The sequence below is a fragment of the Amblyraja radiata genome, chromosome 18, assembly GCF_010909765.2.
Source record: "Amblyraja radiata isolate CabotCenter1 chromosome 18, sAmbRad1.1.pri, whole genome shotgun sequence".
NCBI lineage: Eukaryota > Metazoa > Chordata > Chondrichthyes > Rajiformes > Rajidae > Amblyraja > Amblyraja radiata.
Window position 1 is genome coordinate 3,744,418 of NC_045973.1, and position 21,382 is coordinate 3,765,799.

General features: G+C 46.9%; 1 protein-coding gene across 1 annotated transcript in view; it reads right to left on the reverse strand.

Moving 5' to 3' along the window:
* cfap20dc (CFAP20 domain containing) overlaps positions 1 to 21,382 on the reverse strand; it is a 158,434-nt gene that overhangs the window by 46,982 nt on the left and 90,070 nt on the right. The window contains exons 12-13 of the mRNA XM_033037345.1: positions 18,260 to 18,589; positions 15,752 to 15,970 (exon numbers count right to left, since the gene is read on the reverse strand). Coding sequence (XP_032893236.1) covers positions 15,752 to 15,970; positions 18,260 to 18,589 — 549 coding nt within the window. The remainder of the gene's footprint in view (positions 1 to 15,751; positions 15,971 to 18,259; positions 18,590 to 21,382) is intronic.

Below are 21,382 nucleotides of genomic sequence, written 5' to 3' on the forward strand. Positions count from 1 at the left end.
TCAACATGTTGAAAATCCAGCGGCGCCCAGAGGAAGGTGCGACTCTTTGGGCGACTACTCACGCCCCTACAGGCTTCATAATCGCAGCAGGTCACCGCTGGATTTTCAACACGTTGAACATTTTCGACAACCTGCTGCGACTATGACGGGTGCCCGGCAAGTCGCCGAAAAAAATCGGGTAAGTGGGACGGACCCTAGGGTGTAGGGCGTGGGGTGTGAAAGAGGGATAAGGTAGAACTAGAGTGAATGGGAGATTGATGGTCGGCACGGACTCGGTGGGCCGAAGGGCCTGCTTCCAAGCTGTGTCTAAAAAATATCAAGCTGGACAGGGTGCAGAAAAGATTTATGAGGGTGTTGCCAGGAGCGATAGGGAGAATGAAGTGCTGAACTCTCGTCGGAGAGAGAGTCTCGACCCAAAACGTCATCCATTCCTTCTCTCCAGAGATGCTGCCTGTCCACTCCAGCATTTTCATGTCTTCGCTATAGGGAGAGGTTGGTCAGGCTGGGACCTTATTCCTTGGAGCGCACTGCGCCACCCTGTTTTGATGATGCTTTAACCGAGCTACACTTCCTCAGTGTGGTTTAGTTAAGTTTAGTTTAGAGATAGAGCGCGGAAGCAGGCCCTTAAGCCCACCGGGTCCGCGCCGACCAGTGACCCCCGCCATTTAGAACGGAGACGAGGAAACATTTTTTCTCACAGAGAGTTGTGAGTCTGTGGAATTCTCTGCCTTAGAGGGCGGTGGAGGCAGGTTCTCTGAATGCTTTCAAGAGAGATCTAGATAGGGCTCTTAAAGATAGCGGAGTCAGGGGATATGGGGAGAAGGCAGGAACGGGGTACTGATTGGGGATGATCAGCCATGATCACATTGAATGGTGGTGCTGGCTCGAAGGGCCGAATGGCCTACTCCTGCACCTATTGTCTATTGTCTATTAACACACTAGGGACAATTTTTACATTTACCAAGCCAATTAACCTGCAAACCTGTACGTCTTTGGAGTGTGAATATCTCGGCGAAAACCCATGCAGGTCACTGTGAGAACGTGCAAACTCCGTGCAGACAGCACCCGTAGTTGGGGATCGAACCCGGGTCTCCGGCGCTGTGAGGCAGCAACTCTACCGCTGGGCCTCCGTGTCGCACACAGTGAAACGCCGCCACATCACAAGTCTGGGACCTGCAGGGTGGAGCTGGGAACACAACCTCCTGACAAACCGAGGGAAGATGTCCCAGGAAACAACCCAGCTGCCACGACGCGACCCCGACCACGGGCACCAATTTTCCATTCACCTCTCAAGATTACTTCATTTTCACAACGTAAACCGATCTTTCATCCGAGCTCAAGGCCAGCACAAAACGGGGAAATAACATTACAAGCCTTCAGCTATTACAGCAGGTTGACCGAGGTGTCAGCGAGGGAAAGTGGGTCCAATATTGCCAGCCTGTTGCCGGCAATCTTTAATATTGTATTTTCATTTCAGGTTAGCGAGCTTTCTCTTCTCCAGAGGAGGTTTTGCAGCCTAAGGATGTCTCCAGAAATACTGATATAGTTCTCAGTCAGAGATGAGTCCGTCCAATTTGTTTATTTCTTTGGAAATAATATCATATATTAGGCTGTGGAAAATATGGGACTGCAGATGAAATGTGTAGGAAGGAACTGCAGATGCTGGTTTACACTGAAGATAAGACACAAAATGCTGGGTTAGTAGCTCAGCGGGACAGGCAGCATCTCTGGATAGAAGGAATGGGTGATGTTTCGGGTCAAGACATCCCAGTCTGAAGAAGGGTCTCGACCCAAAATGTCACCCATTCCTTCTCTCCAGTGATGCTGACTGGCCCACCCGAGGGCCAGTCCCATTGACTGGATTTTTTTCAGCAACTTGCCGGCACACATCATGGACGCAACATGTTGAAAATCCAGCGGCGATCAGAAAAAGGTACATGTTGAAAATTTGAATACATGAAAACACGTATTCTGTGTGCTTAAGCAAAGCAAGAATTTCATTGTCCTATACAGGGACACATGACAATAAACTCACTTGAACTTGAACTTGAACATGTTGAAAATTTTCGCCCACCTGCTGCGACTATGACGGGAGCTGGCAAGTCGCTGAAAAAAATTGCGTAAGTGGGACAGGCCCTTTAGTTACTCCAGCATTTTGTGACTATCAAAGGATTGCAGATTCTGGTTTATACCTGTGCTATCTGCCAGGCTTTGTCCTGCCACTTCTCTCAGGTAAATATTTTTTTCTCTTCAAGAATGTTGCTGTTTCCCGCTAGAGATCAGAGACAGAAATGTTGCCACTTTGCCCTGCGGTGGGCAAAAACACAAGGCTACCTTGTCTTACACACATGCCTTCCCAGGTACCAGCCTGATGAACCTTGGCTGCTCTTATTCCAAAGCAGTCCACCCTCTTCAGCTAAGGAGGTCAAAACTGCACACAATACTCTCACTAGGGCTTATTTTGTCTTGTTCATGACACTTTCAGTTTAGTTTATTGTCACGTGTACCGAGGTACAGTGGAAAGCTGTTGTTGCATGCTAACCAGTCAGCAGAAAGACAATACATGATTACAATCGAGCCATTTACAGCGTATAGATACATGATAAGGGAATAATGCTTAATGGAAGGTAAAGCCAGTAAAGTCCGATCAATGAGTTCAAGGGTCACCAATGAGGTAGATGGTAGTCTAGAGTTACATTAAAGTTTAGATACACAGTGCGAAAACAGGCCCTTCGACCCACTGAGTCCGTGCCGACCAGCGATCCTCAGAAACTAACACTATCCTACACACATTTTACAATTTTACCAAAGCCAATGAACCTACAACCCTGTATGCCGTTGGAGTGTGGGAGGAAACCGGAGCACCCGGAGAGAATCCACGCGGTGACGGGGAGAACGTGCAAACTCCGCACAGACAGCACCCGTAGTCGGGATTGAACCTGGGTCTCGGGCAGTAGCTCTACCGCTGTGCCACCGTGCAACCCATCATATTAAAAAAAGTTTCTTCGTGATTATTGATAACTGTCAGTATATTCTGCAAATGTAGAAGTACAAGTGAAGCCATTCAGATGATGCCAGCTAAGGAATACCTCCAGATTCATGAGCTCAGCCGTCTGGGTTTTGTGCATTCATTACTGAGATTACAATTTACTTTGAGATCATGCTTTCTCTCGACATGCAAAATTGATTTCCCTTAAGATATACCTTTTATTTGATTTAAAAAGAAAAAAATTAGGCTTGTGTTTTTGTCGTCTCCAATGCCATTGGCAACGAGCGAGTTATTAAAACATGAAGAGTTCCTCCAGAGCAAACAGCGTTGGGTTGGCACCATGTATTTTCAATTTTACTTCGGAGTCACGTGAGTGACTACGTGAAGAACCCCGCCAGGACGCATGCGTGCCATATATCGCTACACGCATTGCAACGAGTCACAGCAGGGGGAACGACGTTCCCTTAGCGGCAGAATTTGAAAGCCGGGAACAGCAGGTAAGGAGACTCTGCGTTCCTTCCACTTACCTTACAAGTGGAGACATGGACCAGATCCACGAAGGCTGTGGAAAAGCTGGCGGGGGAGAACCGCGGAGTTGCGGGCAGCCGGCAGCAGCAGCCAACGGCACGCCAATCTCCCGAAATGGGAACAGCTGTGCCCGACTTCGCTCCCGCACCGGCGAAGCTGGGCGGGAAAGCGAAGCAAAAAACGGACCGAATGCCAGACTCCGATGAGTCTGACTTTGAGCAGCCACGAGCGGCCAGTGCCCGTGAGCACCGGGGCCGGTTGGAGCAGCTGCAGGATGACCAGCAGCCGCGAGCGGCCAGTGCCCGTGAGCATTGGAGCCGGTTGGAGCGGCTGCTGGAGGAAATACTCCAAAGTGGCAGGCTCCGGGAGATGGAGGCTAGCCACAGTGGGCAGTTAGTAAGCCCCACAGCAGTACCTTTTGTGGGGCTGCACAGTGTTTCTCCCTCATCAGAGGGGAGCACGGAGGGTCAATCCTGGGCTGACTGCAGGAGCAGGAGCAGGAGCGGCTTCAGGAGCAGCCGCGACGGCCAGTGCCCGTGAGCATTGGAGCCGAGTGAAGCGGCTGCAGGAACTGGAGCAGGAGTGGCTTCAGGAGTAGCGGCTTCAGGAGCAGCCACGATGGCCAGTGACCATGAGCATTGGAGCCGGTTGGAGCGGCTGCAGGAACTAAAGCAGCAGCGAGTGGCCAGTGCCCGAGAGCATCGGGGCCAGCTGGAGCGGCTGTTGGAGCAGGTAAGTGGCAGGCTCCGGGAGATGGAGACTAGTCACAGGGGGCAGCTAGTAAGTCCTACAGCAGTACCTCTTGTAGGGCTGCACAGTGTTTCTCCCTCATCAGAGGGGAGTATAGGGGCTCAATTCTGGGCTGAACCTGAAGAGGGGTGCAGAACATACCCCTAGTGCACATGGGGTGCAAGAAAACCTATTGGAAGACACTTACCATCAGGGAACTGCAAAACACTGAATGTTCCCAGTGTCAACCAGTGTATTTGAAAACATGGCAGAGCCAGGGACTTGAAACAACAGAAAGTTCTGAAAGTCCTAACAGCGGGAATTACGGGTTTCGCCCGCACAATAAACAAAAAAGACATGACACAAGATCACCAGGATGCACTGGCTTTATTTTGCAACTACCAATACGAGTACACAGCATTAGAAGAAGTGCCATCCAACCGGCTTTAGACCCTAATTTGTAGGCCTATGCAAACCTGGCACCTCCAAACCACCAATATTACTATTTGGAGGCAACTTATCAAAACAGGTAAAAGAACTTGACAAAGAGGGTAAAACCCTGGGGCTCATTAAAGCAACGTCTAAAAACTACTTCCTGGGGAATGCGCTAACCCTCAACACCGACCCAACTACAGATCCAGACACCGGCACCTCAACGTCCACGGAGGATGCCGAAAAAGTAACAAACCTACCAATAGTAACCATGGAGGTAGGTGGGTCTGGTTCCTTACGAGGTTGGTGGGAGATTACAATTCTATCTGGATGCATGGAATAAATTAACTACCAACACTTATATTTTCAGAAGTATAGGGTTATACCATAGAATTTATACAAAACATAATCCTCCAGTTCAGCATGTACCGAACCGAATGTTCGTGCTTACAGGCAAAGAAAAAATCAATAGCGCATGCTGAACTACAGTGCCCATATAAAAAAGGAGTAATGGAGGATATCCAACACGAATCACAGGAATTCGTGTCCAAAATCTTTATCATAAACTAGATGGTGGTTGCCACATCATCATAGATTTGACTAATTTGAATGCTTCGTACTATATATTCATTTCTAGATGGGAACCTTTGTTACTGCTAAGCTATTGATTCCTAGGTTACTACATGGCAAGCATTGTATTAAAAGATGCTTACTATACAGTACCCATTACAGGTGACCACAGATGTTATTTAACACAATTGATCATCTGCGGTACACCCTTAACACAGTTCACATGTCAGTGACTTTGCCGAAAGAAAAGGTTACAGCCTTAATGGAGGCTTGCAGCAAAACAAAACCATCCATCAGACTGGTAGCAAGAATAATTGGCATTATAGTGGCTGCGTTTCCAGCCACACAAATCGGACCTTTACATTATCAAAAATTACAGAGGGAAAACATTCGTGCACTCAAAAATTATGGGGTCATTCTGACAGACCAATGAAGCTACCAACAGAGGCCACAATGGAACTAAAATGGTGGAAACATAACATTAGGCATTGTTCCGATCCAAACATTATCAGCTACCCGTCTATGGAACTACATACTGATGCCAGTGCACTTGGATGGGATGCTACCAATTCCATCTCCAGCTGTGGGGGAGATGGAATGCACAGGAGGCATCATTATTACAAACACTGGGCATAAACTACCTGGGAATGTTGAGTGCATTCCATGGCTTTAAGTCATATTGTTCTGGGTTATATCACCAGCATGTTAGACTACAAATTGACAACACCACCGTGGTAGCATATATCAACCATATGGGTGGAAACATATCGACATCATGTGACAATCTGGCCAACACAATTTGGCAAGTGTATCCAGAGAGATATTTGGATATCAGCTACCTACTTACCAGGTAAACTGAATTTAGTGGCAGACAACAGGTCACGCTAATTCTATGAAAACACTGAATGGATGTTGGATAAAAAATGTATTGCTGAAATTACAGCACGGTATGGAACACCAGATATCGACCTATTCGCATCCATGCTCTCACCAGTTATCGAATTATGTTCATGGGAACCAGAACCTGGGGCAGTGGCTACAGATGCATTTTCGCTGCATTGGGGGATTATTTATTTATGCATTCCCTCCTTCTGCCTCATCAGTCGGGTATTTAGGAATAAACAGTAGATTTCGCGTCTGGTATTTTGATAGTACCCGATTGGCCTACTCAACCATGGGTCCCGGTGATACACGACATGGTTTTAGAACCATGCATCACCATCCATCATAGACCTAATTTACTGGTTCTTCCCGCAACAAGGGGTAGTTACCCATGTCATAATTATATAAACCTATTAATTTATAGAGTTGAAAGCACCTCTACTACACCTGGGACTGACGGACCGAACAGGGGATATTATTTCAGCGGCCCACAGACAGTCCACCAAAAAACAGTACTTGGTGTCATCAAGAAATGGGAAGTACTGTCACAACAATAAACATCACCCACAGATCTATGAACATCCCGTCTGTTCTGCAATTCCTGGCAAGCCTCCATTACGATGAGAGGCTCAGTCATAGTGCCATCAACTGCGCCAGAAGTGCTCTGTCAACATACCTGTGGCAAGGAACAGAGTGGCATTCTGTTGGGACACACCCTGGTAACCAAACTCATGAGGGGCATTTTAATGTTAATCCCCAAGAACCAGGTACTTCCAAATATGGGATGTGAGCATTGTACTGACCATGTTAAGAAACTGGTCTCCAGCTACAGCTCTGTCCCTACAGAAACTGACTATGAAAACAGTCATGCTGATGGCCTTGGTCACGGCACAAAGGGTCCAGTCACTACAGAAACTAAGGCTGGACAACATGATTATTTCATCTGGAAATTTAACTTTTCACATCAATGAATTAGTCAAACAGAACAGACAGGGGTCAGCAGGCCTAAAAAACAGAATTCAGGGCCTACCCGACAGATGGTCGTCTCTGTATTGTAACACACTTACTATTATATATGGAGTATACTATCATCAGAGGGATGATCGTAGTGGCGGCGCGGCTCTGGCTGCAGCGGCTCACCGGCAGTCCTGTTTGTTTTGTGTTTTTTGTGTTGTTTATTTCGTTTTTGGTTAGTCTAGTTTTGGTTTTTAGTTTGTGTTTGGGGGAGGGGGGGGGGGGGTTGAAACGGGGCTTGCTGTCTCTCCCTGCGGGCGAATGCGACTTTTTTGTCGTATTCCCCTTCTCTGCCTCCGTCTGCGCTGAGGCCTAAGCCTGAGGCGACCTCGAGGCTCAGGAGGCAGAGCCCGCCAGGACTCGCCCTGAGCTCGCTCCCGTGAGGGCGGCCCGGCTCGGGGCTGGAACAGTGCTTCCGTGAGGGGCTGTGACGCTCCCGTGAGGGCGGCCTGGCCCGAGGAAGGAACGGTGCTCCTGTCGGAGTGGCCGAGCTCGGGGAGGTATGGCGTTCCCAGCCCAAGGGAGGAGCAGCGCCCATGTCGGGGCGGCCCAGCCCGAGGGAGGTACGGCGCCCATGTCGGGGCGGCCCAGCCCGAGGGAGGTACGGCGCCCATGTCGGGGGCGGCCCAGCCCGAGGCTGAAGACGGCACGATACTCACGTGGGGGTGGCTGGGACGGTGTTCTGGCGGTGGTGGCCTGAGTCCGGGGTTCGGCCGCGGGCCAGCGGCTGCGTCAGCAGGACTGGTGGGCGGCAGCTTCCACCACCCCGGGGCGCGGTGATTGAGCCGCGGGACAGTTTTAACATCGCCCGGTGGGGGATCGCCTCAGCGCACAGGGAGAAGAGGAGGGAAGAGACTGCAGACCTAAAGACTTTTGCCTCCATCACAGTGAGGAGATGCTGGGTGGACTCACTGTGGTGGATGTTAATATGTGTTTATTGTTGTTTTTTATTGTATTGTATTGTATTGTATGTATGACTGCTGCAATTTCGTTCAGACTTCGGTCTGAATGACAATAAAGGCTATCTAATCTAATGTCACTTTAATCAGCTACAAACAGCCACTCAAAACTGTGACAGTCCAGACCATCTCTAGATGGCTAAAAAAGGTCCTAATAAAGGCTGGAGTAGACACTAGCAGTTTTAATTCTCACTCCACCAGGGCTGCAGCTACATCGGCAGCTATGAATTTGGACGTTCCTATGGACCAAATCCTCAAGACAGCAGGATGGTCAACGGAGGTAACTTTCCAACGACTTTATAACAAACCAGTCATTGAACCTGGAACATTTGCAGAAACAAATTTAAGTTCTGTAATATAATTTACCCCATAAATAGGGGCAATAATTGGTGTTAATATATTTATCATTGGGTTTTCAATATCGTATTGATGTCTAATGATGTTAACACTATTCTCCCCATAATCAAGGCAGATGTGATGCATGGACTCGTTTCCACGGCATGAAATCACAGAGCTTTAAAATCTTCACGTAGTCACTCACGTGACTCCGAAGTAAAATAGTAAGATTAAACGAGAATTTACCAGTTTGAAGTTTGATCGTTATTTTATGAGGAGTAACGTTGAGGGATTACGTGACCTCCGCTCCCACCCTTGATCATATACTCAACTGGTATCTCTTCTCTAATCTTACTATGTTTAGTCATTACCGTTATCTGTGATTTCACACCGCTGCTTTGAAGAATGTCACGCATGCGTCCTGGCGTGGTTCTTCACGTAATCCCTCAACGTTACTCCTCATAAAATAACGATCAAACTTCAAACTGGTAAGTTCTCGTTTAATCTTACTATTCTGTCATCTATTATTAACAAAACAGGAAAGGAAACAACTGCAAGACAGAGTGAGCTTCAAATAGCTTTGCACAGATAAAACTTCTGTTGACCAGGCAGAATACTTCAGAGAGTACAAATTGACTCAAGGCAAGGATAATGGATGTGTGATTGATGTCACCGGCACTTTGGAATGTAACTTTATGCAATTCTTCCAGAGTTTCCACAATGGGTGTCTACTCTGTGCTGCAAATATTTAAACAAACCACTGAATAAATTGTGCTTATCTTACGAGAGATGGAAAATATTTCAATCTTTTCACAATTTCACAATAGAATTAGGCCATTCGGCCCATCGAGTCCACTCCGCCATTCAATCGTGGCTGATCTCTGCCTCCTCATCCCATTTTCCTGCCTTCTCCCCATAACCCTTGACACCCCCGTTCTAATTGAGAATTTGTTTTTCTCTGCCTTGAAAATATCCACTGACTTGGCCTCCACGGCCCTCTGTGGCAATGAGTTCCACAGATTCACCACCCTCTGACTCAATGGCAACAGATAACATGGCTCTTGCAAACCTTACAATATTACATTTTACCAGGATTTATGCTGCCTGGATTAGAGAGGAGACAACAGACAATTCTCCTGCCTTCTCCCCATATCAGTAGACAATAGACAATAGGTGGAGGAGTAGGCCATTCGGCCCTTCCAGCCAGCACCGCCATTCAATGTGATCATGGCTGATCATCCCCATTCAGTACCTCGTTCCTGCCTTCTCCCCATATCCCCTGACTCCGCTATCTTTAAGAGCCCTATCTAACTCTCTCTTGTAAGCATCCAGAGAACCGGCCTTCACCGCCCTCTGAGGCAGAGAATTCCACAGACTCACAACTCTCTGTGTGACTTTAATGCAAGTGCATTAAATGATGGGAGGGATAGATAGGATAGACAGTCAGACCCTTTTCCCCCCAGGGTGGAAATGTGAAAGACTAGAGGGCGTAGCTTTAAGGTAAGAAGGGGCAACATTTAAAGGAGATGTGCGGAGTAAGACTATTTTACACAGAGGGTGGTGGGTGCCTGGAACGCGCTGCCAGGGGTGGTGGTGGAGGCAGATACGACAGTGGCATTGAGAGGCTTTTCAGGAACGGAGGGATACGGATGAGGTGTAGTCACAGGAGATCAGTTTATCTTGACATGGTGTTTGGCACAGACATTGTGGGTGGAAGGGCCTGATCTGGTGCCGCACTGTTCTACCTACTCAAGAGTCAAGATGTTTCATTGTCGTATGTACCGAAATGGCACTATGAAATTCATACTTGCAGCAGCATTACGGGGCTGTAACCACAATACTCACCATAATAATACCATAATATAACAAAACAAAAAAAAGGTCAATAAATTAAAGAAAAAACAATATTAGTGCAAGACAAAACAAACACATAAAGACAACCAAGACAGTTCGTAGTTCAGAAGTAGAACAAGGAACTGCAGATGCTGGTTTACAAGGAAAAAGACACAAAGTGCTGGAGTAACTATTTAGAGTGAGATAGCATCCTTGGAGAACATGGATAGGTCAGAGTCATAGAGTCATAGAGTGATGCAGTGTGGAAACAGGCCCTTCGGCCCAACTTGCCTACACTGGACAACATGTCCCAGCTACACTAGTCCCAACCTGCCTGCGCTTGGTCCATATCCCTCCAAACCTGTCCTATCCATGTACCTGTCTAACTGTTTCTTAAGCGTTGGGATAGTCCCAGCCTCAACTACCTCCTCTGGCAGCTTGTTCCATACACCCACCACCCTTTGTGTGAAAAAATTACCGCTCAGATTCCTATTAAATCTTCTCCTCTTCACCTTAAACCTACGTCCTCTGGTCCTCGATCGCCCTACTCTGGGCATCTACCCGATCTATCCCTCTCATAATTTTATGTGGATAGGTGAAGTTTTGGGTCAGGACACTGCTTCAGATTCATTGTTTCAGTCTGAAGAAGGGTCCCGACCAGAAACGTCACCATGTTCTTCAGGGATGCTGCCTGACCCGCTGAGTTACTACAGCAGTTTGTGTCTCGGTTCGCAGTTTAGTTGGTGTCTGTAGTGTTCAATAGCCTGACGGTTGTTGGGAAGAACATAAACCTCCTGAACATGGAGGTTTATGTTAAAGCCTTGGCATTAAAGGCCAGGGACTCACTCCGTGGATTGTCACCTTGTCGTGGTGGAGAAGCTTGTGTGGTCCTGAGATCCTGAGAGCGATGCCGTCTGGAGCTATGCTCCTGGTAGGGCCACCCATGGCGGTAAGGTCGAGGGGGAGGTCTCTGACAAAGAGCAATCCAACCAAGACCTCAACGGTGGAACAGGCGGAGGACGATGGCTGACCTTAGTGGAGCGTCACTACGGCTGGGAAGGCGGATGAAGGCTGCGGCAGAAAAGGGTCTCCGGTCGTCTTGGGCTCCACGCCACTGGATCCTGACCCAGATCTGTCAAGGACCGTGGGGTGGCTGTCTGTGCACCAGTCTCCCCACGTTAAACAAAGTCACGCACAGGCGTCCTCCAACACCGGAGACACCCGTGATCAGCCATGACCGAAGGGGAGTCTAAGAAGAAGAAAGGCCAGGGACCAAGAGCTGGATGGGATTCGAACACATAGGTGCCCACTCGTCAGTTTGGACATGATGGGCTGAATGGCCAGTTTCTATGCTGTACGGGCCTGTGACTCTACAATTCACTTACAATTCTAAACACTACCATTTCTCTGTTATTAACCATCAATTGGTCACAACAGAAAAATATGTCAAATCAAAGCAAAGTGCTGTGAACAGCATTCACTAGCTCCAACGAGTTACATCGTGTAGGAACAATGACCAACCAACCTGGCGACCATTTTGTGTCTTTGGATGGTTCTGCCTGTCCTGCTAATCCTCAGTGAGATGACCCCAGTGTCTGCAGCAAGGTTGGTGGCAGGCTGCCGATATTCAATGTGTAGGAAAGAACTGCAGATGCTGGTTTGAACCAAAGATAGACACAAAACGCTGGAGTAACTCAGCGGGACGGGCAGCATCTCTGGGGAGAAGGAATGGGTGACGTTTCGGGTCCAGACCCTTCTTCCGACTGATGTCAAGGGAGAGGGCGATACAGTACATACTGTAGGTAAGGAAGCGTAAGGTGTGAAAAATAGGACAAAGGGAATGGAGACCAAGGAGAAAATGTAGAAGAGATCATTGTTAGCTGGGAGAAGTTAACAACAAAGCAAACAGAGATAAAATGTAGTCGGGGACAATAGACAATAGATGCAGGAGTAGGCCATTCAGCCCTTCGAGCCAGCACCACCATGCACTGTGATCATGGCTGATCATCCACAATCAGTACCCTGACAGTAAAACAGGTCGGAGAACTGAGAAGGGGAGGGATGGAGAGAGGGAAAGCAAGGCTATTAGTGGTGTTAGTGGTGGGTTAAATGTAATGGCCCTGCTCGGAGAGGCAAGAGATGTGTGCTCATTGGGTCCACTGCTTCACCCAGGCCTCTACCAGCTACGTCACTGTGCTGTGTGTGGGCTTGCTGGCCATTTCACTGTAGATAGCGATGAGGGAATTCAAACCTCATCTTACATCCTCTGCAACAGAAACTTTATTGGTTCTTGCTCCCATAATGGTCCTGCCCTTGATGGACTTCTCAAAATGCAACACCTCACATTTTTCTGTATTAAATTCCATCAGGCATTCATTACATTCCATCAACCATCCATTATATTCCATCAAGCATTCATTACATTCCATCAAGCATTCATTGCATTCCATCAACCATCCATTATATTCCATCAACCTTCCAGTACATTCCATCAACCATCCCTCACACCTTGAAACAGTGTAGACAGAGATGTACTAAGGTCAACTCTAGGCAGCCATCAGAGACCAGCAAAAATAGAGTCATTGAGTCATACAGCACACCACAAGCCCTTCAGCCCAACTCGTCCATGCCGAACAAGATGCCCCATCTAACCTAGACCCACTCATCCATATGTGGCTCATATCCTCCAAAACCATTCCTATCCATGTAACAAAACTACTGGAATAGACTCATTACAGGTCTGCCAAATTGGAGAAGAATTGTGTTCGAGAGAGTTGTGATTGGGGAAGAGAGCCCTGGTTACAAGGGCTGTGAGGAACAATGCTGTTGAGGACTGGCATCTCTGGGTGAGCAAGTTCAATGATGCCTCTGGCCAACATCCACGGAGATGGTCTCCCATCTCGGTCCACTGGAGCCCACCCTTCACTTGTCTGAAAAGCCTGACAAACACTTTCTAAAGTACGAATGCCGTCAATGTTGAATCAAACCTGAGGCAGGATCCATGCAGTTGTCAGCTGTCACCCTGTGTGTCACCTGCTTAAGGGGCCAGTGACAATGGGCAGGTCCTGCAGCAGCAAGCGGTGGTGTGGAAAATCTGCTTCAGGTGGAAGAGTCAGGTGACGTTAACCATCACTGACGGGGCTGAGCTTGTACAGAACCGTGGCTTGAGGCACCGTTCAGCTTGCCCACCTCACTCACGCAAGTCTTCACCAACCTGGTACTCACTGAAGTTGACATCTACCGACTTTCACTTTCAGTTTTAGAGATACAGCATGGGACCAGGCCCTTCCCCCACCCCCACCACGTCCACACCAACCATCGGTCACCAGTTCATAAGTGATAGGAGCAGAATTAGGCCACATTCGGCCCGTCAAGTCTGGCTTGTACACTCTGGAGTTTAGAAGGATGAGAGGGTATCTCATTGAAAAATATAAGATTGTTAAGGGTTTGGACACGCTAGAGGCAGGAAACATGTTCCAGATGTTGGGGGAGTCCAGAACCAGGGGCCACAGTTTAAGAATAAGGAGTAAGCCATTTAGAACGGAGACGAGGAAACACTTTTTCTCACAGAGAGTGGTGAGTCTGTGGAATTCTCTGCCTCAGGCAGGTTCTCTGGATGCTTTCAAGAGAGAGCTAGATAGGGCTCTTAAAAATAGCGGAGTTAGGGTATATGGGGAGAAGGCAGGAACGGGGTGTAGGGTATATGGGGAGAAGGCAGGAACGGGGTACTGATTGTGGATGATCAGCCATGATCACATTGAATGGCGGTGCTGGCTCGAAGGCCCGAATGGCCTACTCCTGCACCTATTGCCTATGCAGTTCTTCATATATATCAAAAATATCTTTCTATGTATTTTTAAATTGTAAGTAGACAAAAACTGCTGGAGGAACTCAGCGGGTGAGGCAGCATCTATGGCGAGAAGAAATAGATGACATTTTGGGTCGAGACCCTTCTTCAGATTCATGTCGATGGCCCCCGACATAAATCTGAAGAAGGGTCTTGACCCAAAACGTCACCTAGTCCTTCTCTCCATAGATGCTGCCTCACCCGCTGAGTTCCTCCAGCATTTTTTGTCTACCTTCGATTTTTCCAGCATCTGCAGTTCTTTCTGAAACATAGTAAAAAAGGTGGATAACTTGAACAGAAAGAGGCAGAATGTGTAATGTTGTCTAGATTATTCTTCTGAATTGGTCTTAACTGAAACCCAGTTACTCTTTGACTAGACAGTCACTTGTTGTGCTATTATCTATTCTGCAATTTCATTCTGATTCGGACTCAGCATCTGCAGTTCTTTCTTAAACTTTTGCAGAAAACCTATGCAGGAAAAACGTCCCCAATGTTGGGCGAGTCCAGAACCAGGGGCCACAGTCTTAGAATAAAGGGGAGGTCATTTAAGGCTGAGGTGAGAAAAAAAACGTTGTCACCCAGAGAGTTGTGAATTTGTGGAATTCCCTGCCACAGAGGGCAGTGGAGGCCAAGTCACTGGATGGATTTAAGAGAGAGTTAGATAGAGCTCTAGGGGCTGGTGGAGTCAAGGGATATGGGGAGAAGGCAGACACGGGATATTGATTGGGGACGATCAGCCATGATCACAATGAATGGCGGTGCTGGCTCGAAGGGCCGAATGGCCTCCTCCTGCACCTATTTTCTATGTTTCTATGTTTTAAATTGTAAATAGTTTAATCATCCTTTTGCTGTTCAAGTTTCGACATTGAGTACACTCCATATTCCAGGTGAAAACGGGACTGTTTTTATGAATTGAAGCACTTGCTCAACTCATTACAATAATGACTCATAAAATCTTCCACAAACCAGCAAGTGGACAGTTTAAAATGTAATTGATACATTCTCACTTGCATTAAACCATATTCTGTGACACATTCAACTTGGAAGATTTTGTTAATATGGGTGAGAATCTGCTGATCAGAAGAAAAAAAACTTTTCATTAGAGTGGCTCAATCTGCAGCTATGAATAATGTGGTTAAATATCTGAAAATTATAAAATATCCAACATTATTTCAATGTCCAGACTGAGGTAGGGTCCCGCCCTGAACTATTCCCTCCACAGATGCTGCCTGACGTGCTGAGTTCCTCCAGCACTTTGTGTTTGGACAGAAGTTATTTACTAGTTTTACCAATATCAAAATGGTTAAAGTGTTCAATTAGAATACAATTAGAAACATAGCAAATAGGTGCAGGAAGAGGCCATTCGGCCCCTCGAGCCAGCACCGCCATTCAATATGATCATGGCGGATCATCCCCGATCTGTACCCCGTTCCTGCCTTCTCCCCATATCCCGACTCCGCTATCTTTAAGAGCCCTATCTAGCTCTTTGGAAAGGAAATGCATGCCTTTCCTTCCATTTTTCTGCGTCGTGCCTGCACGTGCCGCGCACCACTGCGCCTGGGCACAGTCTCCGAACAAACAATGTCTGTGGGTGGACAGTGGAAGCAGTTGTGGCTGTGCTGTGGGACTCACCAGCCCAGTGTGTTGGGCGATCCAGATGCTGGTGTCATCACTGCTCGTGCTGATGCTGTCGTCGCCATAGGCGCAGTCTCCCAGCTGAACCGCATTCAGGTGGTTTGTCTTCCCGTCGTCCTCCATCTCCTCCAGCTGCTGTCTCCGTAAGCTGGCCAGCATCCTTGCTTCGTCAGATTCACTCATATCCTTGGGCTGGTATTTCAGCCAGTCATATTCCTAACGAGTTAATGAAAGAAAAAAACGTCACGATCTCCCGATCGCACCGGTTCCACGGTATCACCACCTTCTCACCCACTCGACACACACTTAAGGGTTTGTCCCGCTTGGTGATTTTTTTCGGCGACTGCCGGCGTCATATCAGGGGCGCCAAAAGATTTTGAACATTTCAAAATCCAGCGGCGACAAAAAAAATGTTGCGACACGAAAAAACACCGCACGTCAAAACGTCATCACACCGCGGCACGCTGGAGTTTAGAAGGATGAGAGGGTATCTCATTGAAACATAGAAGATTGTTAAGGGCTTGGACACACTAGACACAGAAAACACGTCCCCAATGTTGGGGGAACCAGGGGCCACAGTTTAAGAGTAAGGAGTAAGCCATTTAGAACGGAGACGAGGAAACACTTTTTCTCACAGAGAGTTGTGAGTCTGTGGAATTCTCTGCCTCAGAGGGCGGCGGAGGCCGGTTCTCTGGATGCTTTCAAGAGAGAGCTAGATAGGGTTCTTAAAAATAGCGGAGTCAGGGGATATGGGGAGAAGGCAGGAACAGGATACTGATTGGGGATGATCAGCCATGATCACATTGAATGGCGATGCTGGCTCGAAGGGCCGAATGGCCTACTCCTGCACCTATTGTCTATTGTCTATTGTCTATTATCGGTGAGCTGAAACGTCAGTCAATGATGCCGGCAGTCGCCAAAAATATCGCCAAGTGAGACAGGCCCTTAAGGGCAATTTACACAGGGCCAATTCTGTAACTCTGCACGACTCTGCAATTGTGGGCTGCAGCAGTGGAAGCTGAATACAGAGGTGCGTTCAACAACGTTGTCGAATGGTGTGGGCTGAATCACCTGCAGCTCAACACCGACAATAGTAAGGAGCTAGTGGTGGACTTTAGGAAGGGAATCCATCTCCATCTCCATCAATGGTGTGGATGTGTAGTTTAGCAGGGAGAACAAATACCTTGGAGTGTACCTGGACAGTAAACTGGACCGGTCCAGGAACACTGAGGCCCTGTACAAGAAGGGACGGAGCCGCCTGTACTTTTTGAGAAGTCTCCGCTCCTTCAATGTCTGCAGTGAGATGCTGCAGATGTTCTACCAGTCGGTGGTGGCCAGTGCCAACTTCTTCGCTGCCATGTGCTGGGGCAGCAGGGCGTGTTGAAAAATCTTCACGAGTCTTCCCGAGCTTACCGCGTTTCCCGAGTACCTGCCGTTAGCGTTACGAGCCGCTAAGAGACGTCCCCGAGCTCCGACGCACCCGCTACGTACATTCTATGTGTTTACCACGAGCTTGATTTTTTTTTAACACTCGGGAGTGCTCTTGAATGAACTCGTACAGTGGGACAGGGCCATTAGTGTATGGGGATCGCTGGTCAGCATGGATTCGGTGGGCCGAAGGGCCTGCTTCTCTAAACTACACATCTCAATCCTTGGGTCCACATATAATTCAGACGGTTCCCTCAGTTGTTATTACTCCTATTTTCCAGCTGTTTTAGTTGAGTCACATTTTATTTTGTAATTACTTTGCTATTCCTTTCCATAAGAAAGTAAATAAAATCATAGTTTCACTAATCTTGATTACAAGTAGTATTAGTTTACACGAGATCTGGGCCTCATAACTGTACACGATTGAAAATTATATGCATCAGAAGGTTGGTGAAGCAGCAATATGCAATTAACTAGAGCCATAAAAGTTTCAAATTGGTCTGGAAAGATATTATGAATGCAAAATTGCCAACAAATTATCGAGATAAATTGATCATTAAAATATTTCCATCTTATTGGAGCTTGTTTTTATTCTTTCAGAATTTAATTATTTTTTTTTTAACGAAGAAAACAAAAGAGATGAGAACAAATGGGCACAGAACTATTATTCCTGCAGATATCAATCTGTTTGCAGCTGATAAAAAATATATATACTTATTTTCCACAATAAAGAAGCTGGACACAAAATGCTGGAGTAACTCAGCGGGACAGGCAGCATCTCTGGAGAGAAGGAATGGGTGACGTTTTGGGTCAAGACCCTTCTTCAGACTCGACCCAAAACGTCACCCATTCCTTCTCTCCAGAGATGCTTCCTGTCCCGTTGAGTTACTCCAGCATTTTGTGTGCTATCTTCGGTGTAAACCGGCATCTGCTGTTCCTTCCTAAGACATTTCAACTTGCTAATCTAATGCTTTTTTAAAAAAAACATATGAAAATACTTATTAATAAAAAGTTATCAATGGAGCCAAACTTTATATCAGTGCCCTTAGTCTAATGAAATCAGAAATAAAAACTTACAAATGTCTCTGTAGTTAGTCTTGGGTCTTCCTTGGGAATTTCTTTCAGAGATGTTTTGACCATAGTCCTGGGTTGGGCATCTTTCCCCTTTGTCAAGTTGATTTCAGCGTCTGGAACATCCAGCATGGTGGGAGACCTGCTCTGGACTGGAGTGAAACTGTTCGGAAACTGTTGCGAGTCCATTTTGGGAAGAGCAGGAGTTGCCCTCGAGGGTCGCTCCACTGAAGCAGATCTTGCTTCCAAAGGTCCCAACGTGTGTTCGACCGCCGAGACTTCTGTACTCGTCAGAGTTTCCAAAGGTAGTTTGGTCATTCCATTCAGTGAATCCTCCTTTATTTTTAAAAATAAAATCTTGTTGCTTATTGCAAATTTTGATTAAAATTGAAAATCAATTAGAGGCAGAATGAATTACTTATGACATGAACGTGTAATTAATATAATAACTAGTATTATCTATTTTTGCCTCTCCATTCAAGTCAATTTTATCAATCTTTCCTCTCCTCCCTGACAAGTCTACATCAACACATTTCTCGTAGAAAATGTACACATTAATTAATAGACAATAGACAATAGGTGCAGGAGTAGGCCATTCTGCCCTTCCGAGCCAGAACAGCCATTCATGTGATCATGGCTGATCATCACCAATCAGTACCCCGTTTCTGCCTTCTCCCCATATCTCCTGACTCCGTTATCTTTAAGAGCCCTATCTAGCTCTTTCTTGAAAGCATCCAGAGAACCGGCCTCCACCGCCCTCTGAGGCAGAGAATTCCACAGACTCACAACTCTCTGTGTGAAAAAGCGTTTCCTCAGCTGTCCACTTCCATGTTCTAAGCCTGATTACAAGTTTGTTATCAACCAATTTCAACCTCGTGGCAACAAGCTACCTGTTTTTTTCCTGTACAAATTGGAAGTGGGAATTAAGTGGGAATTAAGTGGGAAAGAGTAACTCAGCGGGACAGGCAGCATCTCTGGAGAGAAGGAATGGGTGACGTTTCGGGTCGAGACCCTCCTTCAGACTGAGTCAGGGGAGAGGGAGGCACAGAGATATGGAAGAGTAAGGTGTGAAAATGAGAGGAAAATGTAGAATAGATCATTGTTAGCAAGGGTAGGCAAAAATGCTAGAGAAACTCAGTGGGTGAGGCAGCATCTATGGACGGAATGAAGGAGTTCCTTCGCTCCATAGATGCTGCCTCACCCACTGAGTTTCTCCAGCATTTTTGTCTACCTTCGATTTTTCCCGCATCTGCAGTTCTTTCTTAAACATTGTTAGCAATGGGGGTCATTTGATCATTTGATCACTTTGATTGGATCGGACACCATCAAAAGCTCCTCACTGTATCTTGGTACATGTGAAGGTAATAAACTGAACTATTTAAATGTATTTTATATTAAATGCTGATCCAGGTTCATAGGTTTTATCTCATGTTTTTAATGCACATTCTTTGACTTAAAATTTATTTTTTAAATAGTCTTTGGGCCAGCAACAACAAATGGATAACTTGAAAAGTGATTAAGGGCTTGGACACGCTAGAGGCAGGAAACATGTTCCCGATGTTGGGGGAGTCCAGAACCAGGGGCCACAGTTTAAGAATAAGGGATAAGCCATTTAGAACGGAGACGAGGAAACTGACCAGTTCTCTGACCAGTCTGACTGTCTCCGACTACATTTTATCTCTTGTTTGCTTTGTGTGTGAAATTCTCTGCCTCAGAGGGCGGTGGAGGCCGGTTCTCTGGATACTTTCAAGAGAGAGCTAGATAGGGCTCTTAAAGATAGCGGAGTCAGGGGATATGGGGAGAAGGCAGGAACGGGGTACTGATTGGAGATGATCAGCCATGATCACATTGAATGGCGGTGCTGGCTCGAAGGGCCGAACGACCTACTCCTGCACCTATTGTCTATTGTCTATTGTGTAGGAAGGAACTGCAGATGCTGGTTCATGCCAGGGGTCAGGAAAAGGGTGCCGACCCGAAACGTTACCTCTTCCTACTCTCCAGAGATGCTGCCTGTCTGCCCTGCTGTGTTACTCCACCATTCTGTGTCCAACAAATACAAGCAGGAAAAAAATCTATATCAACCATGGATAAATTAAGATGCTGATTTCTGCCAAGAATATTGATCAATTTTGTAAGAATAATTGTTCTGTCATGTACTTATTGTGACAATGAGAATGATTTCCCTCTGGAGCTTAGAGTGCTAAGACTGAAGGAAACTTTACAACGGCTGATGCAAATAAATTCTTGGAGCATAACTTGAAAAGTGATTGCTCTCCCCGAACGATTATTCAGAGGTAGTAAGTTATTGAATATGGACGGGGCCTTGTGAAGTTGCAAGAGTAGGAATATGGGTTGGACTTTCTAATTTCAAGCTCTGGGCTTGATCTCATTGCCACCAGCCTGGGCCTCATGGTATAACGAGGTCTATTGAATGATTCTGACTGCACATTCCTAGACGTCCAGGCGACTAGGTAGTAGGGAGTTGGGTTATATTTTACTAGTTTAGTTTAGTTTGGTACAGAGGTACAGTGCAGAAACAGGCCCTTCGGTCCACTGAGTCCGCGCCGACCAGCGATCCCCGCACACTAATACTATCCTACACACACTAGGGACAATTTACATTTATACTAAGCCAACTAACCTACAAACCTGCACGTCTTTGGAGTGTGGGAGGAAACCGGAGATCTTGGAGAAATCCCTCGCAGGTCACGGGGAGAACGTGCAAACTCTGTACAGGCAAGCGCCTGTAGTCAGGGTCGAACCCGGGTCTCTGGCGCTGTGAGGCAGTAGAGGGCCTGTCCCACTGTACGAGAGCTCTCCCGAGTTTAAAAAAAATCAAACTCGTGGTAAGCACGTAGAATGTACGTAGCGGCTACGTCGGAGCTCGGGGACGTTTCTTAGCAGCTCGTAACGCTAACGGCAGGTACTCGGGAAACGCGGTAAGCTTGTGAAGACTCATGTTGAAAAATGTCCACGAGAGCCCCGAGTACCTGCGAGCGGCCATTACCGTAATTCTCCGAGCTCGAATCAGGGGAACTCTTGAATTAGCTCGTACAGTGGGACAGCCCCATAAAATTATGAGAGGCGTAGATAGGGGAAACAGTCAGAACCTTTTACTCCAGACGAGAG